This window comes from Rhyacophila brunnea, unplaced genomic scaffold, assembly GCF_057557595.1.
Source record: "Rhyacophila brunnea isolate RB1 unplaced genomic scaffold, BYU_Rbru_1.0 scaffold_12, whole genome shotgun sequence".
NCBI lineage: Eukaryota > Metazoa > Arthropoda > Insecta > Trichoptera > Rhyacophilidae > Rhyacophila > Rhyacophila brunnea.
In genome coordinates, this window is record NW_028232774.1 from 5,273,741 (window position 1) to 5,290,039 (window position 16,299).

A 16,299-nucleotide genomic window follows, 5' to 3' on the forward strand; every position below is an offset into this window, starting at 1 on the left:
ATTAACAAAATAAGATGACTCGTTCGACCAAATAACCAGATGAACATGCAAAAGGATTAGTTCAGTTCAGGTATCACATTTGACAACTAGATACCACACTTATCACTAGAAACGAATCTGTTGTGTTTGTTTGTGTGTTGACGTTCTGGCATTTATAAGTTACTGGTTCTTAGTTAACCAAATATCGGTTGACTACTGATAAAGCCGGCTTATTTAAATAAGTAGGTACTAAGACGCCATCCATAGACTGAAACCGTATGCGTTTTAGAACCGTGTGCAATACTAAACTTATGATTTCTGTTCATGAAAATATATTTTCACAAAGTATATTATAAGCATCTGATCGTATCCGTACCTATTAATACAAGTGAATATCATTTGATCTAATTTTATGCGAGTTAATCAAGCAAAGAGGCGTATAAGTGTAGTAAAATGTGCAAAAAATGTGCAAAGTTATAAAGCGTATTCTCTACTAACTATGCATAATATGTCACTTGAAATCAATTTGAATATCTTTTTTCTCACCACATTTATTGTGCTCATCCGATCCATCGTCACAGTCGATTTCACCGTCGCACTCCCAATGCAAGTCGATGCATTGACCCGACTGACACCTGGACAAAATAAAACATTTACTTTTTTTATAAAGCCTGTCATGATTTTTCAATTCACGAAAGATATCGAAAATAACTGCGAGGCAGAAATGTTGAATCTTCTTTCAAATGAAACCCTGTGTGGTTTTCCTATAATAATTACTGAAGCACATTTTAGTTTTACTTAAGTGTCTTTTCTGTATGGTAGAAAGTTTGGGGAAAGAGGTGATGAGTTGATTGAGGCAGCGGTGGTGGGTGGATGTGATTGTTGATGCACAGTACAGAGAGTTACAATGGTCGGAGTAAAGATTAGCAGTGTAGAGTGATCACGGTGAGCTCGTTCTCGGACTGAGCCGCGGTCTGGTAGCGACGACTACCGATGTACTGTGAAGGAGATGACTGTGTCGAGTAATGGACTCGAGTGGAGTAGTGAGTCAAGTGACGGACTAGAGATGAGTGGTGGTTATGGATCGTCCTGGCTATTTATACAAATTAAATCAATACATTACAAGAGTCATTGTCGCAATTAAATAAATCATAATAGACACTGTTGATCTAGGTTATGATGGAGTAAATGCTGACAATCGCTTCCGCCACTCTGGTTTTGTTTTGATAACAAAACATGAATATCGAAGTGTCACCCTTGTAATGCTGAGTGGTATGATTGCTACAAAAGAAACAACATTCAGCTCAATACGGACTCACGACTGTACTTCAAACCAAATGCAACCTATACGACCCTTGCATTCTGATGGTACTGCTTTACAATAGCGAGTCCGAGCTTTGAGCTTCATTATCAAATGTTTGCGACGGATACTGGGCGTACAACTTAAGAGTAATGAGGAGATAAAAGAGCAGACCAGCCACAGCCTACGGATGCGTAAAGACGATATCAACTTGGCTCACCTGTTCTTTTAACCAAGCAATTTGTGGGTTTGCAAGAGAGCCTATAGTACCACTTTAGCTCACTCACTCACTCAGTGCCATTCCCGATCACCCTCACGTACTCATCAATAAACTATTACTAACTAGTAGGCCCCCAACAATTGAGAATTGCTCACTCCTCCATACTGACTCATTATCACCTTACTAATGAGCCGTATAATCCCGTAACTGAAGATAATGTGTCAACAGGTATTATTTTTGTTAGTTTTTAATGGCAATTAAATAGCTTACTGGAAATGATAATTTAAGCATCCTCTGCCGCAATCCGACTCATCTTGGCCATCAGGACAATTCTGCACACCATCGCACCGTTCGTCTAACGCAATGCACTGTCCGGGATGACATTCAAATTCATTCTCATTGCAATGTTTATTGGGATCTGAAATTTAAAAAAATACATCATTTCATCACCATCACCAGACAAGGTCGATGTTCCCCTCAATTTCCTCAAAGTTCCAGTTTGATGTTAGAGCCATTTTTGTATTCAAAAAATAAAGACACCTGGATCGTGCTCAGAGTTTGTATGAAAATTCCTAGAGAGGACCCAGAGGCCGTTGTTTGCTTCTAACTAACGAACTTTGTTAGCTTCACTTTCATTTCTATACAAGCAGATTTCTTCAATATCTTTCGTGTATATGCTTTTATATTTTATTGGCGGTTACTAAAAATGATTTTTAAAAGATATATTAATGCAATTTACCGTAATCTTCACAATTGAGTTCATCCGAATTATCTTCACAGTCAAAGTTTTTATTGCAGCGCTTTTCTTTAGGAATGCACTTCATGTTAACGCATTCAAACTCGTCATCTTTACAGACTTTTACTGGATCTGAAATCAGACGAAGACACAAGTTAGACCAGGGATCCCTGACATATATGCGTGCGCGTCCTGACTAATCACAGCTCATTTGATATTACCCAAAGAAAAATTAATCAACAAAAATCAAGTTAAAATATCAGCAGCCGATATTTATTAGACAAACGGATAAGAAATAAAATTTTATTATAAACATACTAAATAAGCGTGTTCTGACAGAAAATATGACATACTCCGCGAAACATCTTCTTGGCTACGATTCTAGGCGCTGTTGTTTACTAAATGGGAGGAGCTTGTCAGTTTATAATGGAAGTGCGGTTAAAAATGGGCGGATCATGTTAGCTCACAGTTTTAACACGTAGCCAAGAAGATGTTTTCGCACTATAGTTAGAGTGACGCAATAGGCTTCATGTAAGAGCAGTCGGAAATAATAACGGTAACAAAAAATATTAAATTCACCCTATGTAATTCATGTGCAGCAGAAGATAAACCCGCAAATGAAAAATCTTTATAAGTAGCATTTATTTGAACGTAAACTTGTATGTAAACAGTTCACCGCAGGCCACTTATTTGTGCACCGCGGTACGTGAAACATGAGTTCATGTAAAATTTAATTTAATGACGAGTTCTTCGTTGAACATTTCACCGTGGAGTATATTTGTACGTATGCTACAACATGTGGCGAATTTTATGAGATGTCTTTACTAGGTTTGGTTAGGTTAGGTTAGGTTAGGTTAGGTTAGGTTAGGTTAGGGTTAATCTAATTGGAACAGTATTATTTGCCAACTATCGCTGCATTTTGTAAGATACGTACAAATTTATTCCACGGTGAAATGTTCAACGAAGAACTCGTCATTTGATAAAATTTTATACGAACTCATGTTTCACGTACTACGGCGCACGAATAAGTGTCCCACGATGAACTGCATACGTACAACTTACATGAAACCTTTATTTATATTGATAATTACTGTCGTATTCAAATATATAAAAAAGAAAATAATAAAACAGTTATAAGCCTTTTATGTTGCATATTATGTTTCAGTTTGTGTCCAGGCTAGTACTAAATAACTACGGTTGCAGTGGTACAACGTCCAGAGCTGGCACAAAAATTGTGTTTTCTATGAGCACAGTATGAAACCACGGTATTTTAAGACGTTTCTCTTAGCTCGTATTCTTATATGTCCGGTGGTTCTTTGTCCGGTACAAATCTTGCAATCGATTTTTAACTAACTTCCCGACTAGCTAGACATTTGAAACTTTTAGAATATATCAGAACACGATGCCAATGCATTTTTTTAATACTTTTAGCCATCTTTAAGTAGAATTGAATTCATTTTCAGTTAATTCTGTTTTGTATGAAAAGTTATTTCGACACCATTATTGGTTGCTAAGGGTCTGGGGTCCTAGCAACTAAATTATTAATATATATGTGCGTTACTATGGAAATCACTATGACATTTCAGTATTATTTCTATCAAGTACAATTTTTTTTGATCGTTTAAGCTAGTCAAGTTTATATGATTCAACAGAAAATTTAAAAACGTTGCATATAAAAAGTTATTTTTATCTTGTAATTATTTTACTATACAGTACACTCTCAGTAATCCGCCGCTCGATTATCCGACAACTACTATAATCCGCCGTTATTTTTACTAGTTATAAGTACAAAATCAAGCTCTATAATTCGCCGGTATTCGATTGTCAAATTCAGTAGTCTGCCGCGTACAAGTATACAGCGCAGATGAGACAGGTTTATTTTGGAAACTTCTCCTTCGTAAAACGTACCTTCATCGCGAAGAAAGTAATGTACCATGCATCACAATAAAATTATGCCGTGCTCCAATGCAACCGGGACACACAAACTGAAGCTTTTGGTCATAGGGAAAGAGAGGAATCTTAAGCCATTCAAGAATATCTGCCTCACTGAACAACTGGCTGTGTCAAATGATTTACTGTTTAATATTAAGTTTATAAATATGTATAATTTAGTAAATACTTGATTTTGATTATAAATAAAACCGTAATTTGCTAGTACAAATTACACAAAAAAACTATTTTTACGAAATACCTGTTTTAATGTTTACCATATTTTGTATGTATGCACTATAATCCGCCGCTTTCACTAATTGGATACCTGTCTGGTTTTTGGGCATTACTAAGAGAGTACTGTACATTGTTTTTTCATGTTAAAATTGTTGTATATTATTTTATCTGTAAAATATATAATTTTTATGCACGTTTATATAGAGATTGATCAAACAATCTACCAACCTGGACATCCTTTTTCATCTTGACCGTCCTTGCAATCATCCTTTCCATCGCAGATCTTGGAATGTGGTAGACAGATATTGTCTTCTGTGCATCTGAACTCGTATGACTTACATTCGACGATCTTTTCGCACGATCTATTGTTCTTTGATAAGTGCATGCTTGTCGGACATAGGCAAGAATGTTGAGTTCCTTTCCCTTCCCCCGGGTTCGCTTCACGCTGAAATTGCATAATGATTCCAAATTATTACATGGCATTAAAGCAATGTAATCTTTAGTCCGAACTTGCTAAGATAGTGATGTCGACCAATCTAATACGGCACAGAATAAGAGTCGGAGCAAAAATTTGCTGACAAGCTATTATAGCTATCAATGACTGCAGTATTCTTGGTGTACTAAACTGTAAAGCAGCCAATATGAACGGGAACAGGTGGAGAGAATTGTTGGAAGAAACCAAAACAGATGATGATAATATTATATCTAAATAATTGATAAGAAACCCATGACTCACGAGTATACTTAACTTAACTCATTCGATGCGGATGACACGGCTGCTGTGTCCCCGTTAAGCCGGCCGATGATCCAATTAGCATGTTATTTAAATGCGGTAATTAAAAATTAATTAAAAGGTACGCAGCGATTGTGTTAATCTGCAAACCGGCCAACTGCACTTTTGACCAAAAATAAGATTTCGCTGGCATTTTGTTATAAAGCATGTTTTCTATGCTCACACAAAATTTCAAATTCCCAAACCTATAAATAAATGTGTTATCGTTTTTCACTCAAAACAGCCAATCGCAGGTGCCAAATTTTCAATATCATAAATGGAACAACTACGTCTTTCTATAAATTTTCTTTATATATAAAAGGGAAGCTAAAAGTGTATTTTTAGAATTGTATTTCAGAATTTATTGTTAAATTCCGCTCGATAGTTGGATTATTAAGTTTTTTCTCCTTCCTGAACAATTTGCCCAAATGGAGTTAGCTGGTTTGTAGATTAAGCAGTTGATATGTAATTGCGATCCCCAAAAACTACATATTTGGTTTTTCATTTGACCCTCGTGAACACTGATCTAGATTGTATAATAATTCTGTCTCACTGTAAGTAGATAGGTAAGTAAATACACAACCTATATGGTGACTCAGTGTTGTCAACTTATACCCAATAGTACAGTGAAACCCTGATTCTACGGTTTTCAAAGGACCCTAGAAAAAAAACGATAAATACGGGAAACGATAAATGCGGGATATATAATATATTGTTTTTCTCTTGGATTTTTTTCGACGTCTTGAATTATTTTCAGTTTCTCAGCTAGAGTTCTAGTTTTCTTCATGGGGGGCATTTTAGTTGCGACTTATAAAAATTTGTGATACGAGATGCGAGGCAAGCCTGAGCGCCAACCAACCTGTGCAAACAAAGCGACGCGACTGAAAGGTCTGTACGTGTCATAAACAATTCTACGAAAACGAAATGCAAAATATTCAACAAAAACGGTCAATCGGGTTAATATTTGTGACGGGACCATAATATTTAGAGGATAGATCGAGGAATTATTTATCATTCTTACGGGTGTTTGGCGGGACTTTCAAAAATTATCAGTGCGGGAAAACGATTTATACGAGAACGGTAGATCGGGGTTCCACTGTATTGTACTATAATTTAAAAAATATAAAAGAGAAAGTTGTTTTATAATTGTATGCCAAATATGACAAAAATACTATAATTTTTACATACTCGTAAAATGTACAATAATTATGTACTATAAAAGCCAGTAGCGAGGGGTGAAGGTAGGCTGTTAAGATCCGACATTAAAAGTCCACATTAAACTTTGTTAGTCATACATATTTGTTTTTATTGAACTAACATTACAATTAACAGATGGTGTTGGTTAGTTTTTTAAAAATCAATTAAACCCTGCCTAAACCAAACCATAATAGTTTTGGTATACTTTGGGCGATACGACCAAATTGTTCATACTTTTTCATTCATACTTATTTATTTTCGTTAGATTAAGAATACACATATTGTTGGTTCATTTTTTTAAATTCACTAAGCTCTGCCTAAACCAAACTATAATAGATAAAAAATATTATTCTATCTATTAAATATCCAAAGTTATGTATGATTGAATTGCATAATTTTAGATATTTCTTAAATAGACGAGTATTTTTTGATTATTATCTATTATGGTTTGGTTTTCGCAGGGTTTCATTGTATTTTAAAAACTAACCAACACCATCTGTAAATTGTAGTCTTATTCCAATGAAAGCAAATACGTACGACTGACAAAGTTTAGTGTGCACTATTTGTGGCTGATCTTAACAGCCTACCTTCATCCTTCGCCACTGATAAAAGCTCTTTTTATACAAATGGAAATTTTATATATAAATTGAAATTACAATAAAGTTTACTAAGGTTGAAGTTTACCTGGATGCATATATGCGAACAGACTGAAGTGGAATCGATTGCCGCACATGGATGATTCAGTATGGTAGGCTTCGGTATGACAGTCACCACATGCATTTGAGAAGAATCCGGAGTGCCTTCTATAAAAATAACCAAAATTATCAGAGACGGTCACTGTTGACACTAGTATTGTGCTATGTTTCAGAGACATGGATATTAACCGTCAGTTGAATACGTGTATTAATTAAGGCGCTAAGTACCAAAAACAAAAAAACTGACATTTTTATAGAAAAGTGTTCTACATACTAACGCCAATAACTTCAACTATGGTCTAAGTGCCTCAAGCAAGTCAAAAAAATACAGCAAAATATTTAAACCTGTCGACGTTGTAAATCCGTTGGCCTGTTTTATTTATAATGGTGTAAATAGCACTACAGTGGTCAACCTCATTCAGTATAAAATGGCTGACGATGGTGTGTTGACACTTGCGAGTTCTTAATACCTAAAATTATAGAAGCTGCCGTGATTTCTTCACACTGTAAAACCACATTTTTCAAAACGTCTGCGTCATGAAATTTTACTGCAATGACTCGGTATTTTGTAACTACAGGCAATACTACTTTTTGGTACTTAGAGCCTTAATTAATACACGTATTCAGTTAATATCCACATCCCAGAGACATCCCAGGTGTTGTCCACATTGTCAAATTTATCAAAACCCTTGTCAAAGATGGCGTCCAAATAATTTGTTTTTATTTTTTTAACCGGATGTATGCCACAACCGCGTTTACACGCTCTACAAATCCGTGCATGTTAGGCCGGCCATAGTTCTCTACTTTACACTCACTACACTAGCCTCGGTCGGTTGTTTTAAATAAATTAATATATTCCCATCGTGACATCGCTGGCCTTTCTTCCAGGGGCTCCGGGTTTGATTCACGATGAGGTCACAATATATTACATAATGTGATTTACTCAAAGCTTAGGTATTTGATTTTTTCATTTTAGTACCACATTACTGTTTCAATACACTACTGTCATTGGATCTCCTGGAATGTTGTAGTGTTAAAAAGAATTGAATAGAATGAATAACTAGCAAAAATGACAGAGTTTTCATTTATACCACGTATACGTCGGAACATTTATAACACGTATAAGTTGACACCCACGATGGCCGTGCGGCTTAAGCATCGGCCTATAATGTCGTGGGTCCCAGATTCGAATCCTGGGTCTGGCAAGTACACATATTATTTTTTAATTTTTGTGTGAGTCAGAGTATGGACCTAATAGGTTGATCAAGTGGCTAACATATTCTATTTCTCGTAAAAACAAAATCTGTTAATACAAACCTCCACTACCTGGAGGCCCGTATGATTAGGATCAGACATAAAAAATATAAGCATAGTAACTATACACACAAGTTTTAATACCGTAACATCTGAACAGATCCGGGAAGAACGTAAAAGTAAAGTCTAATATCTGAGCAATAAAATGCTTGGCACAAAAAGATAGTGAGGTATAATGCTTTACCGATTTTGATCTTCTTGATTCCGCTATCAATGGTTGTAGAAGTCCAATATAGTCGCTTTGAAGATGCAGTTGTCCAGAATAATTCTCGGCCCAGGGTCGTAACACTTACAGGGTTGTTCACTTCTTGGAAACCGAATCTGCCTGTTCCTAAAATAGAAAACGTTTTTTTTAAATCAATATATTGTCATAATAATAAAATTTTTGTAGGTATGTCAATAAGTCACTATTTATTAGTCAATATATGTCAATAGTCATTATATGTCAATAGTCATATATGTCATATAGTCATTATATGTCAATAGTCATATATGTCAATAGTCATTATTTCCTGAGGAAAATCTACAAAATTAACATAAAAGGCAAAAGATGGTAACTATTTAAATGGGCTAAAGGGGTCCAAAACTGTGGGAGCTAAGGGGACTAAAAATTACTGAAAATTGAATTAAACGCTGAATAAATAAATCACAAATTACAAAATACACGAACACAATTGGTCAACATATTTTTTTGAAATATTGAGAATAGAGATGAAGGTTTACTACGTCAATTAAGGCTATACTTCAGTTGAGGCATGGTCTAAAAAGATCATGGTTAGGCGATGCGCGGATTGTGCAAATGACGCATGCCGAATGAAATATAATTTGTCATAAAAATCCAACATGCGTCCATTTAATGTTATGTTTATTGTTATATTACTAATAATAATATTATATTCATTGACATGTTTTCTTTTTTAAGTACATACGTAAAGTTTTTTAGTCATCTTTACACGATTTAAGAATATTTTCATCCGACGCCATGACAAAACAAATCGACGTGCTTACACCTCTACTGTCGGTCTCCGATTGGCGACGAGTGAAAAATTTCGTCCCACCTACTGTTGAAAATTATTTGCCGTTTCACTGAAGTATGCTCTTAAACAGATACCTACCTACCAAGAATGTAGTGTAAAAGCTCTGCAAGTTTTATAAATATTGGTCATGTAGTTTTTGAGTTATAACCAAACAAACAGATAGATAGACATCCCAATTTTATTATTAGTACCTATTGATTGTTTTTGAACATTCTTGAATGGGCTTTTCACTCAGGCACAAGGAAAAGTAGTTTGGGGGGGGGTTCATTTGAAAGAATATGCACTGATTTTTAAGGCTCCGGGAGGGGGTGAGGTTTAAATTTACCCTGCCTACTACTCATAGCTTTTCACGGATCCCCCCCTCATTTTCAGGGTACATTCCTCATACCTAAACACTTTGCTTTGCAACTCGCGACATGTTTTATTAAAAATATAAAATATACAGGTAATTTCCCAAATGTCAATAACGTTTTGTCAAATCAAAAATAAAATAAAAGTAAGGTAAGTTGCCAGCGCACCCTCAAAAATTACAATTCAAAAAATCACCGGCCGCCACTGATTGCAACATGTTGCATCCACAAGTGATTATCGAATGCGTGTCGCCTAATAAATGGTAATAATTATTAGGATTATTAGTGTCCATTTATATTGTCGGCAATGTCTTGTCTTTTGTCATAATATTAAAGCAAACATTGTATGCCTCAGATGGTTTCGCCAATTCATGACACATTCCTTGTGTGTCGTAGAATTACAAGAGGAGAGGGGTCAACCCGTTAAGACGACTGTTCGATGGAAAAATCATTTTTGTAACGATCCTCAGTCAGGAAAAAGATGTAATATTCTATTCACCTCAATACAATAATTTGCATTTTTGGTCCAGGGGAGGTTTGAACCCGAAGACCCCCCCCATTTGTGTGCGCACCTGTTTCCACCTAGTTTGAAATAATAGTCTGCAAGGGATCGTGTGTAATGTATATTCATACTATACAACCTAGGGGCGGCGGCAGGTTATAATGAAAGTATGTTGAAGCAGGCAGGTTATATAAAAGTATGGTGAGGCAGGCTGGTAATCAAGTTGCGGCAACACTTCCACGTTAACATTATTATATTATTTTTCTTTCTTTTTTTTCTTTAGACCATGTCCGATCCTAATAGGATCATATGGGCCTCCACAGAGTAGAGGTTTGTTTTTTTTTACGAGAAATGGATGTCAGCGACTTGCTCAACCTATTAGGTCCATACCCTGACAGACACAAATTGAAAAACAATTTGTGTAGTTGCCAGACCCAGGATTCGAACCTGGGACCCACGGCGTGATAGTAAAACGCTTAAGCCGCGCGACCACCGTGGGTGTATATTATATGGGTACGTTATAATGACTTTTAAAAGGCCAAAGTAAATCCTCGTGATGCCCTGCATTTTTTTTATCGCGTCGCTATTTCTCGTAAGTTGTCGCCTATTGTTAGCCTGCTTCATTCAGTTGTATGAGAAAGCCGATTCCTTGCCCTTATTTTTATTAAATACCTCTATGTATACAACACACCATAACTTGAAATGGAGTCGGTATAAATTTAAAAGAATATTTACCATCGATGCTGAATTTTTCGATTTTCCCGGTGCCGGAATCCGTAACAAAGATTTGGTCGTAGACAGGATCGTAGTGCAAATGTACAATCGGTCCTGGAGTTAAAAAATTACAGTCTCATAAAATTTCTTATAAAATTGATTGACATAATAATATATAAGTTTTACATTCCACCCAGTAATGTTCTCCCGATAATTGTTGTATGTTCTTCTCTTCTTCGACCATATACTCTCCTCAGAGCATATGGGTATGACACAACGCCTCCAAGAATGTCTGTCACTCAGACAATATAAATGTTACTGTAATGTCACATGAGCTTACCCGTCCTTTTAAACTGCAAATATTTCAGCTAATATGAAGCGCCCAGTTTCAAATTCCCCTAAAACGGTTTTTGAGCAATTTTGAGTTAGATATTATGTATTTAGATCAGGGGTTGTCAACCTGGCCCCTACCGCCCAGTAGTGGGCATTCTAGCTTTCATGGTGGGCGGTAAGGCAATATTTTCGAAAGAGGAGACCTCCGTTTGTTCCTCACAAAAATTGAGCCAGATATCCAATATTTGGTTTCGCAGCATCAGCCTCAGGGAATAATTTAATTAATTAAATGTAATTTCATCAGACTTCATGCTTCTATGTATGCAAAGTATAAATAAAAAGATAGATTTAACTACAGTAAGCTGTTTTATAAAGATTTATTCTGCCAAACTTAGCGAAAGTCTGACATAAAGTATTTGGTAAGTAATTATTATTATATGCTTTAACTTGCTGTAACTCTGCTTTATAAATTTTATAAAGTAAAGTTACTTCCCTACTTTATAAATCACCATTACTATGGAACCGGTGGGCGGTTAGAAAATGTTACTAGGTACTAACAAAGATACAAAAGTGGGCAGTATGTATAAAAAGGTTGGCTATCCCTGATTTAGACGGATATTTTTGTTACCTATAATATTATGATGGCCAAAGATTGAACTTTAAAAAATTGCCAAAAACCGTCAATAGGTATGATCAAAAATTAGGGTAAATTTCAAAACCCGCTAAAATGGTTGGGTGTGCTTTTCAAATAGCCCTAAAATGGATAAGCCAAAATACTGTTTAGAATGAACAAATTAAATAATAAATACATAAAGTTCACAGATTTAATAGATATGAGTTTTTCTCATTTTTCTCAAAACTACCTAAAACCGTTTTAGGGGGTTTTAAAACTAGGCGCTTCATATGCACTCTGTCATCTTCATATTTTCGCTATTCCTAAAATGATCAATATTACATCGAATTCAAATGTTATTTTTTTTTAAATCGACAGCGTTATCCAGTAAACACATATACCAAATTGATGGATATCTATAAAATTTCATTTATCTGGCATTAATTATAAATGCACGTTGCATACAGAATGTCGCATTTCATTACAAACAAAAGAGATAGATTTAATAGTACCTATATGCGACAAAGAGCGATATATTTAATTGTGAAAAAAATATATGAAAATTAGGCAAGAGATCAAGATATTATTACGACTTGTTGGCAGTAATAATGTATAGAAATATGTCTTGTATGATTGTAATTAAGTTTGGTTACATTTTTCATCATTTGATAGATCAATAAAATAACAATAATGATGATGAAACCTTATTAAACTTATTTATGTTGCGAAATTAGGTATTTTCCTTTTACCTCCTATAATATTGTCAATCTCATACGGTAACCCAAGATGACATCACCGGAACGGACGGAATTTATTAGCATCGTAATGGGAAAGTTAACAAAATGTCAATAACCTCCAGAAAATCTCTTTACTTCATTCCTTTTGAAAAAACTTCCAAAATACGGAAACTTCTTTATACCAGATTTCTAGTCTGATTAGAGATAGTCGACTAATCCAGTCCGCGAAAGCTTTCACCATGCATACAACCGACAATATCGCTAGAAAGCTTACAATGAAACAGCAGCAGATCTCGCACTAACGATTTTTTTTAAATTTCATACGATAAGATTTAATAAATAAAATTCTATCTATATTAGTTTTTATTTCTGGTTGATATGGTCAGCGAAATTTCCAATGTTCACCAGGCGGCGGGTATGGAACACTGAACTAATCAACTTGAGTCATTAAAAATCATTCAAATCATTGATGAGAAATGTTTACCGCTATATCCATGTTCGATAACAATTTTCATTGTTCCTTTGCCGTCCATACTCATCATAGCAATGTATATATCTCCGTTGATTCTTCTGAACGCCACAAACATGTACCTGCAAACGTAATATACTTTATTAATATGTACTTAGATTATAAAAGTATTTTACGATACATGTTTCGTAAAGAACAATTGAGTCGCTTAGAATCATAACTCACATTGCAATTTTGTCGTTTTTTAGTTAAATATGCCAAGTAATTCTAAATGAATTAATCTATATACCGAAAAATAGTTGAGTATTAAAAGTCAATTTAAACCATGTGAAAATCGTTGACAAAGTTCATTGTTGGTGTAATATGTCGTATATTTCAAAGAAAAGAGTTTTGTCACCAACGCCTTCCTAACCAATCGGGGAGCTCTATTTCTCATAGTATGCTGTATGTCTGCAACGTTAGGAGTATTAGGTATATATATTTAAAAAAAAAAATTATTCGACTCTCTCACTCATTAATATTCTAGGGAGTTCAATACTGTTCTTTTAATTACAAAAAAATAGTGCTCTGTTGGTTTTTAGCGATTATCTCAAAACTTGATTTTTGGAATATGTGAGTTATGATTCTAAGCGACTCAATTTCCTCAAACCCAAATGGACGTCTCATCAAAAATAATAACTTCATTAAAAATGACAATTTTTAAATTCTAATGAATTAATAAAAAATATTAACAGCACTAAGACATTAATTAACAATATTTAAAATCCTAATTGCTCCCCACTCTTCACGATTGTCCCTTTAAAAAGCCCCACTCAATTGTAAATTGGAAAGTTTATCAGCTGTCCCTTTCTTACTTTCATTTCTCTTTTTCTCACAACATTACCAATCGTTGTAATCACAGAACAGATTAATAGGATAGAAATGCGAAAGCTAGTTGCCATAGATTAAGACTTTGAAGCCAGTTTTCGTTTATCTTCTTCTTCTTCTATCGTGTCAGTGCGAGAGATGAGTATAGACTCGTAGGCCACCGTAATGGTCAGGTAATTGGCCTTAAACTCATCATCGATGGTGCAGCTGGTCGCAACGAACAGACAGACTATCACGTGTTCCACGGAAGTCCTGCATGGCTCCAGGAGGGGCATGCGCTTAAATCCAACCATTGTCAATCTCATTGACTTGAAAAATAATAAGGTGGATAGAATTTATTATATTCAAATCAAATCGGTCTATTTCTTCATTCTATACATCACACGGACAAAATCGTAGGCGATCGCTTGTTTCTAATAACTAATAACTACCTAACTAATAACTGTCTGAATTGTTACAAATTCTATGATAAAATGGCTACCAACTTTGTAATTCAAATCAAATTAATAAGTGTCTTCAAATCTAACCCAGTTGAATATATATTTTTCAGTGGGTTTTCCAAATTATGTATTTTCAATTAAAATACTGTGTCTTGAATATAAAATGGTTTAATTAATGAAAGGAAAAGGGAGATATATCTAAAATAACTTCTTTTCAGGAACTTTGTAAGTGTGAATTTGACTAATTATGCGTCATTGAATTGACTTGTTTTTTTTTTTTCATTTAAGCATATCCCTTCACTGCATAGTGTCGCACATTTGCGACATTTCAAACTATTTCGATATAGCCAATGCCATCTGTATAAATTATCAAATAGTATCCTTTTTCGATGCCTAGAAAACTGTTTTACCATAAACATCCTACTTTTCCGATTTTGTTTTTGACATTTCAAGAAATAACGCATTTCTGCATTATAGTCTATGCATTTCTATATAGTATATTAGTTTATGGATTTATGCTTTGACAGTTGACGAATTCGTATTGATACCGGATGGAAGTCTCCCACAGGAGACCACCTCAAGAGACGGACCGAACCATCAACTTTCCCATACCCCACAGCCTACGTCCACTCTTCGCGGTCCTCGCAACGCTCGGCCGAGCAGAGCCCACCTCCTAAAAATTCGAATTCGTCTACGCTCCCGCCAAAACGCAAACGCAGTCTGCCAGTCAGGCCGCTCGCGCCGCCACTAGAATCCGTCGGTAAAACAGAGAAGTTTACGACCAAGAGCGCCACGCCGCCGAGATCTGACAGTTGGACGCGCGCGAAAAATCTCGCTCTCTTGCCTCTGACGCCGAACGAATAGCATCGACCGCAAAATCTCTCTCTTCAATTGGACGCCGAACAGCCAGGACCTCTCTCTCGCCTCGGAGTCGGACGCCGAGCGACAAGCACCTCCAGCCCAGCCAAAAGACGGCATCGGCAAGCCGCAAGCCCTGACTCTCTTGCCTCAGACCCCAAGCATAAGCATCTTCAGCCCTCAGCCGAGAAAAGCAGCCTTCAGCAGTGAAGCCAATAGCCAGCAAAAACCGCGTCTACAACCACCAACGACAATACCCTGCAAATAACACTAACTGCGACAATATAATAAACACCAGCCTCAACAGCATACATGTGCGTTTCTCTCATTCCACCCCGCTTCTGGCCTGCTAGTGATACGGCCTTCACCATTCTCCTCGACGGAGAAAGGCTGGTATCAATACGTATGCCAAAATCCGCATTTGTAAATAAATAAAAAAAAATATACAGAAGATTGAAATTGGTTGAATAAAAATATCTACACATCAAATAAATTGTGCATATATTAGTTTTTGGGTCTTTTTACTGATTCTCTGCCGTCGTTCGCTGCCATCAGTCAGTGAGCGCAGTGTTGCCAACCGAACTATAATTATAGTACATTTTGGTCCGCGTATTATTAAAAAGTATAGTACGTCAAAAATTCCACAATTTTGAAAAATTGAATTAATTGAATTCGCCGGTTAGATTAGGTTGGGTTGGGTTAGATTGGGTTAGGTTAGGTTAGGTTAAATGGAAAAATGGAATTAATTGAATTCGCCAATAAGCATTTTTCGGTCGTAAGAGGTATTTAAATAAAGCAGGGCATCGGAATTTCTCAAATTCTCCGTTATGTTTATGTGACAAACAAAAAACTTACATTCTCAACACGTCCTATAATTTTTGCCGAAATACTATCATTTCTTGGACCGCGTACTATAATTCGATGACAAAAAGATAGCTGAATTCCAAAATGGCGACTGACAGCTTAAGACGGCGGAGGACCAGTCACAACCACCTAGTTT

The 16,299-nt window shown here is 35.7% G+C and overlaps 1 protein-coding gene across 1 annotated transcript in view; it reads right to left on the minus strand.

Moving 5' to 3' along the window:
- The window catches only part of yl (Putative vitellogenin receptor yl), a 66,017-nt gene that overhangs the window by 19,237 nt on the left and 30,481 nt on the right, over positions 1–16,299 (minus strand). The window contains exons 16-23 of the mRNA XM_085940069.1: positions 15,286–15,534; positions 14,086–14,279; positions 13,150–13,256; positions 8,673–8,710; positions 4,630–4,846; positions 2,239–2,367; positions 1,770–1,917; positions 526–614 (exon numbers count right to left, since the gene is read on the minus strand). Of these exons, the coding sequence (XP_085796195.1) occupies positions 526–614; positions 1,770–1,917; positions 2,239–2,367; positions 4,630–4,846; positions 8,673–8,710; positions 13,150–13,256; positions 14,086–14,279; positions 15,286–15,534 (1,171 nt within the window). The remainder of the gene's footprint in view (positions 1–525; positions 615–1,769; positions 1,918–2,238; positions 2,368–4,629; positions 4,847–8,672; positions 8,711–13,149; positions 13,257–14,085; positions 14,280–15,285; positions 15,535–16,299) is intronic.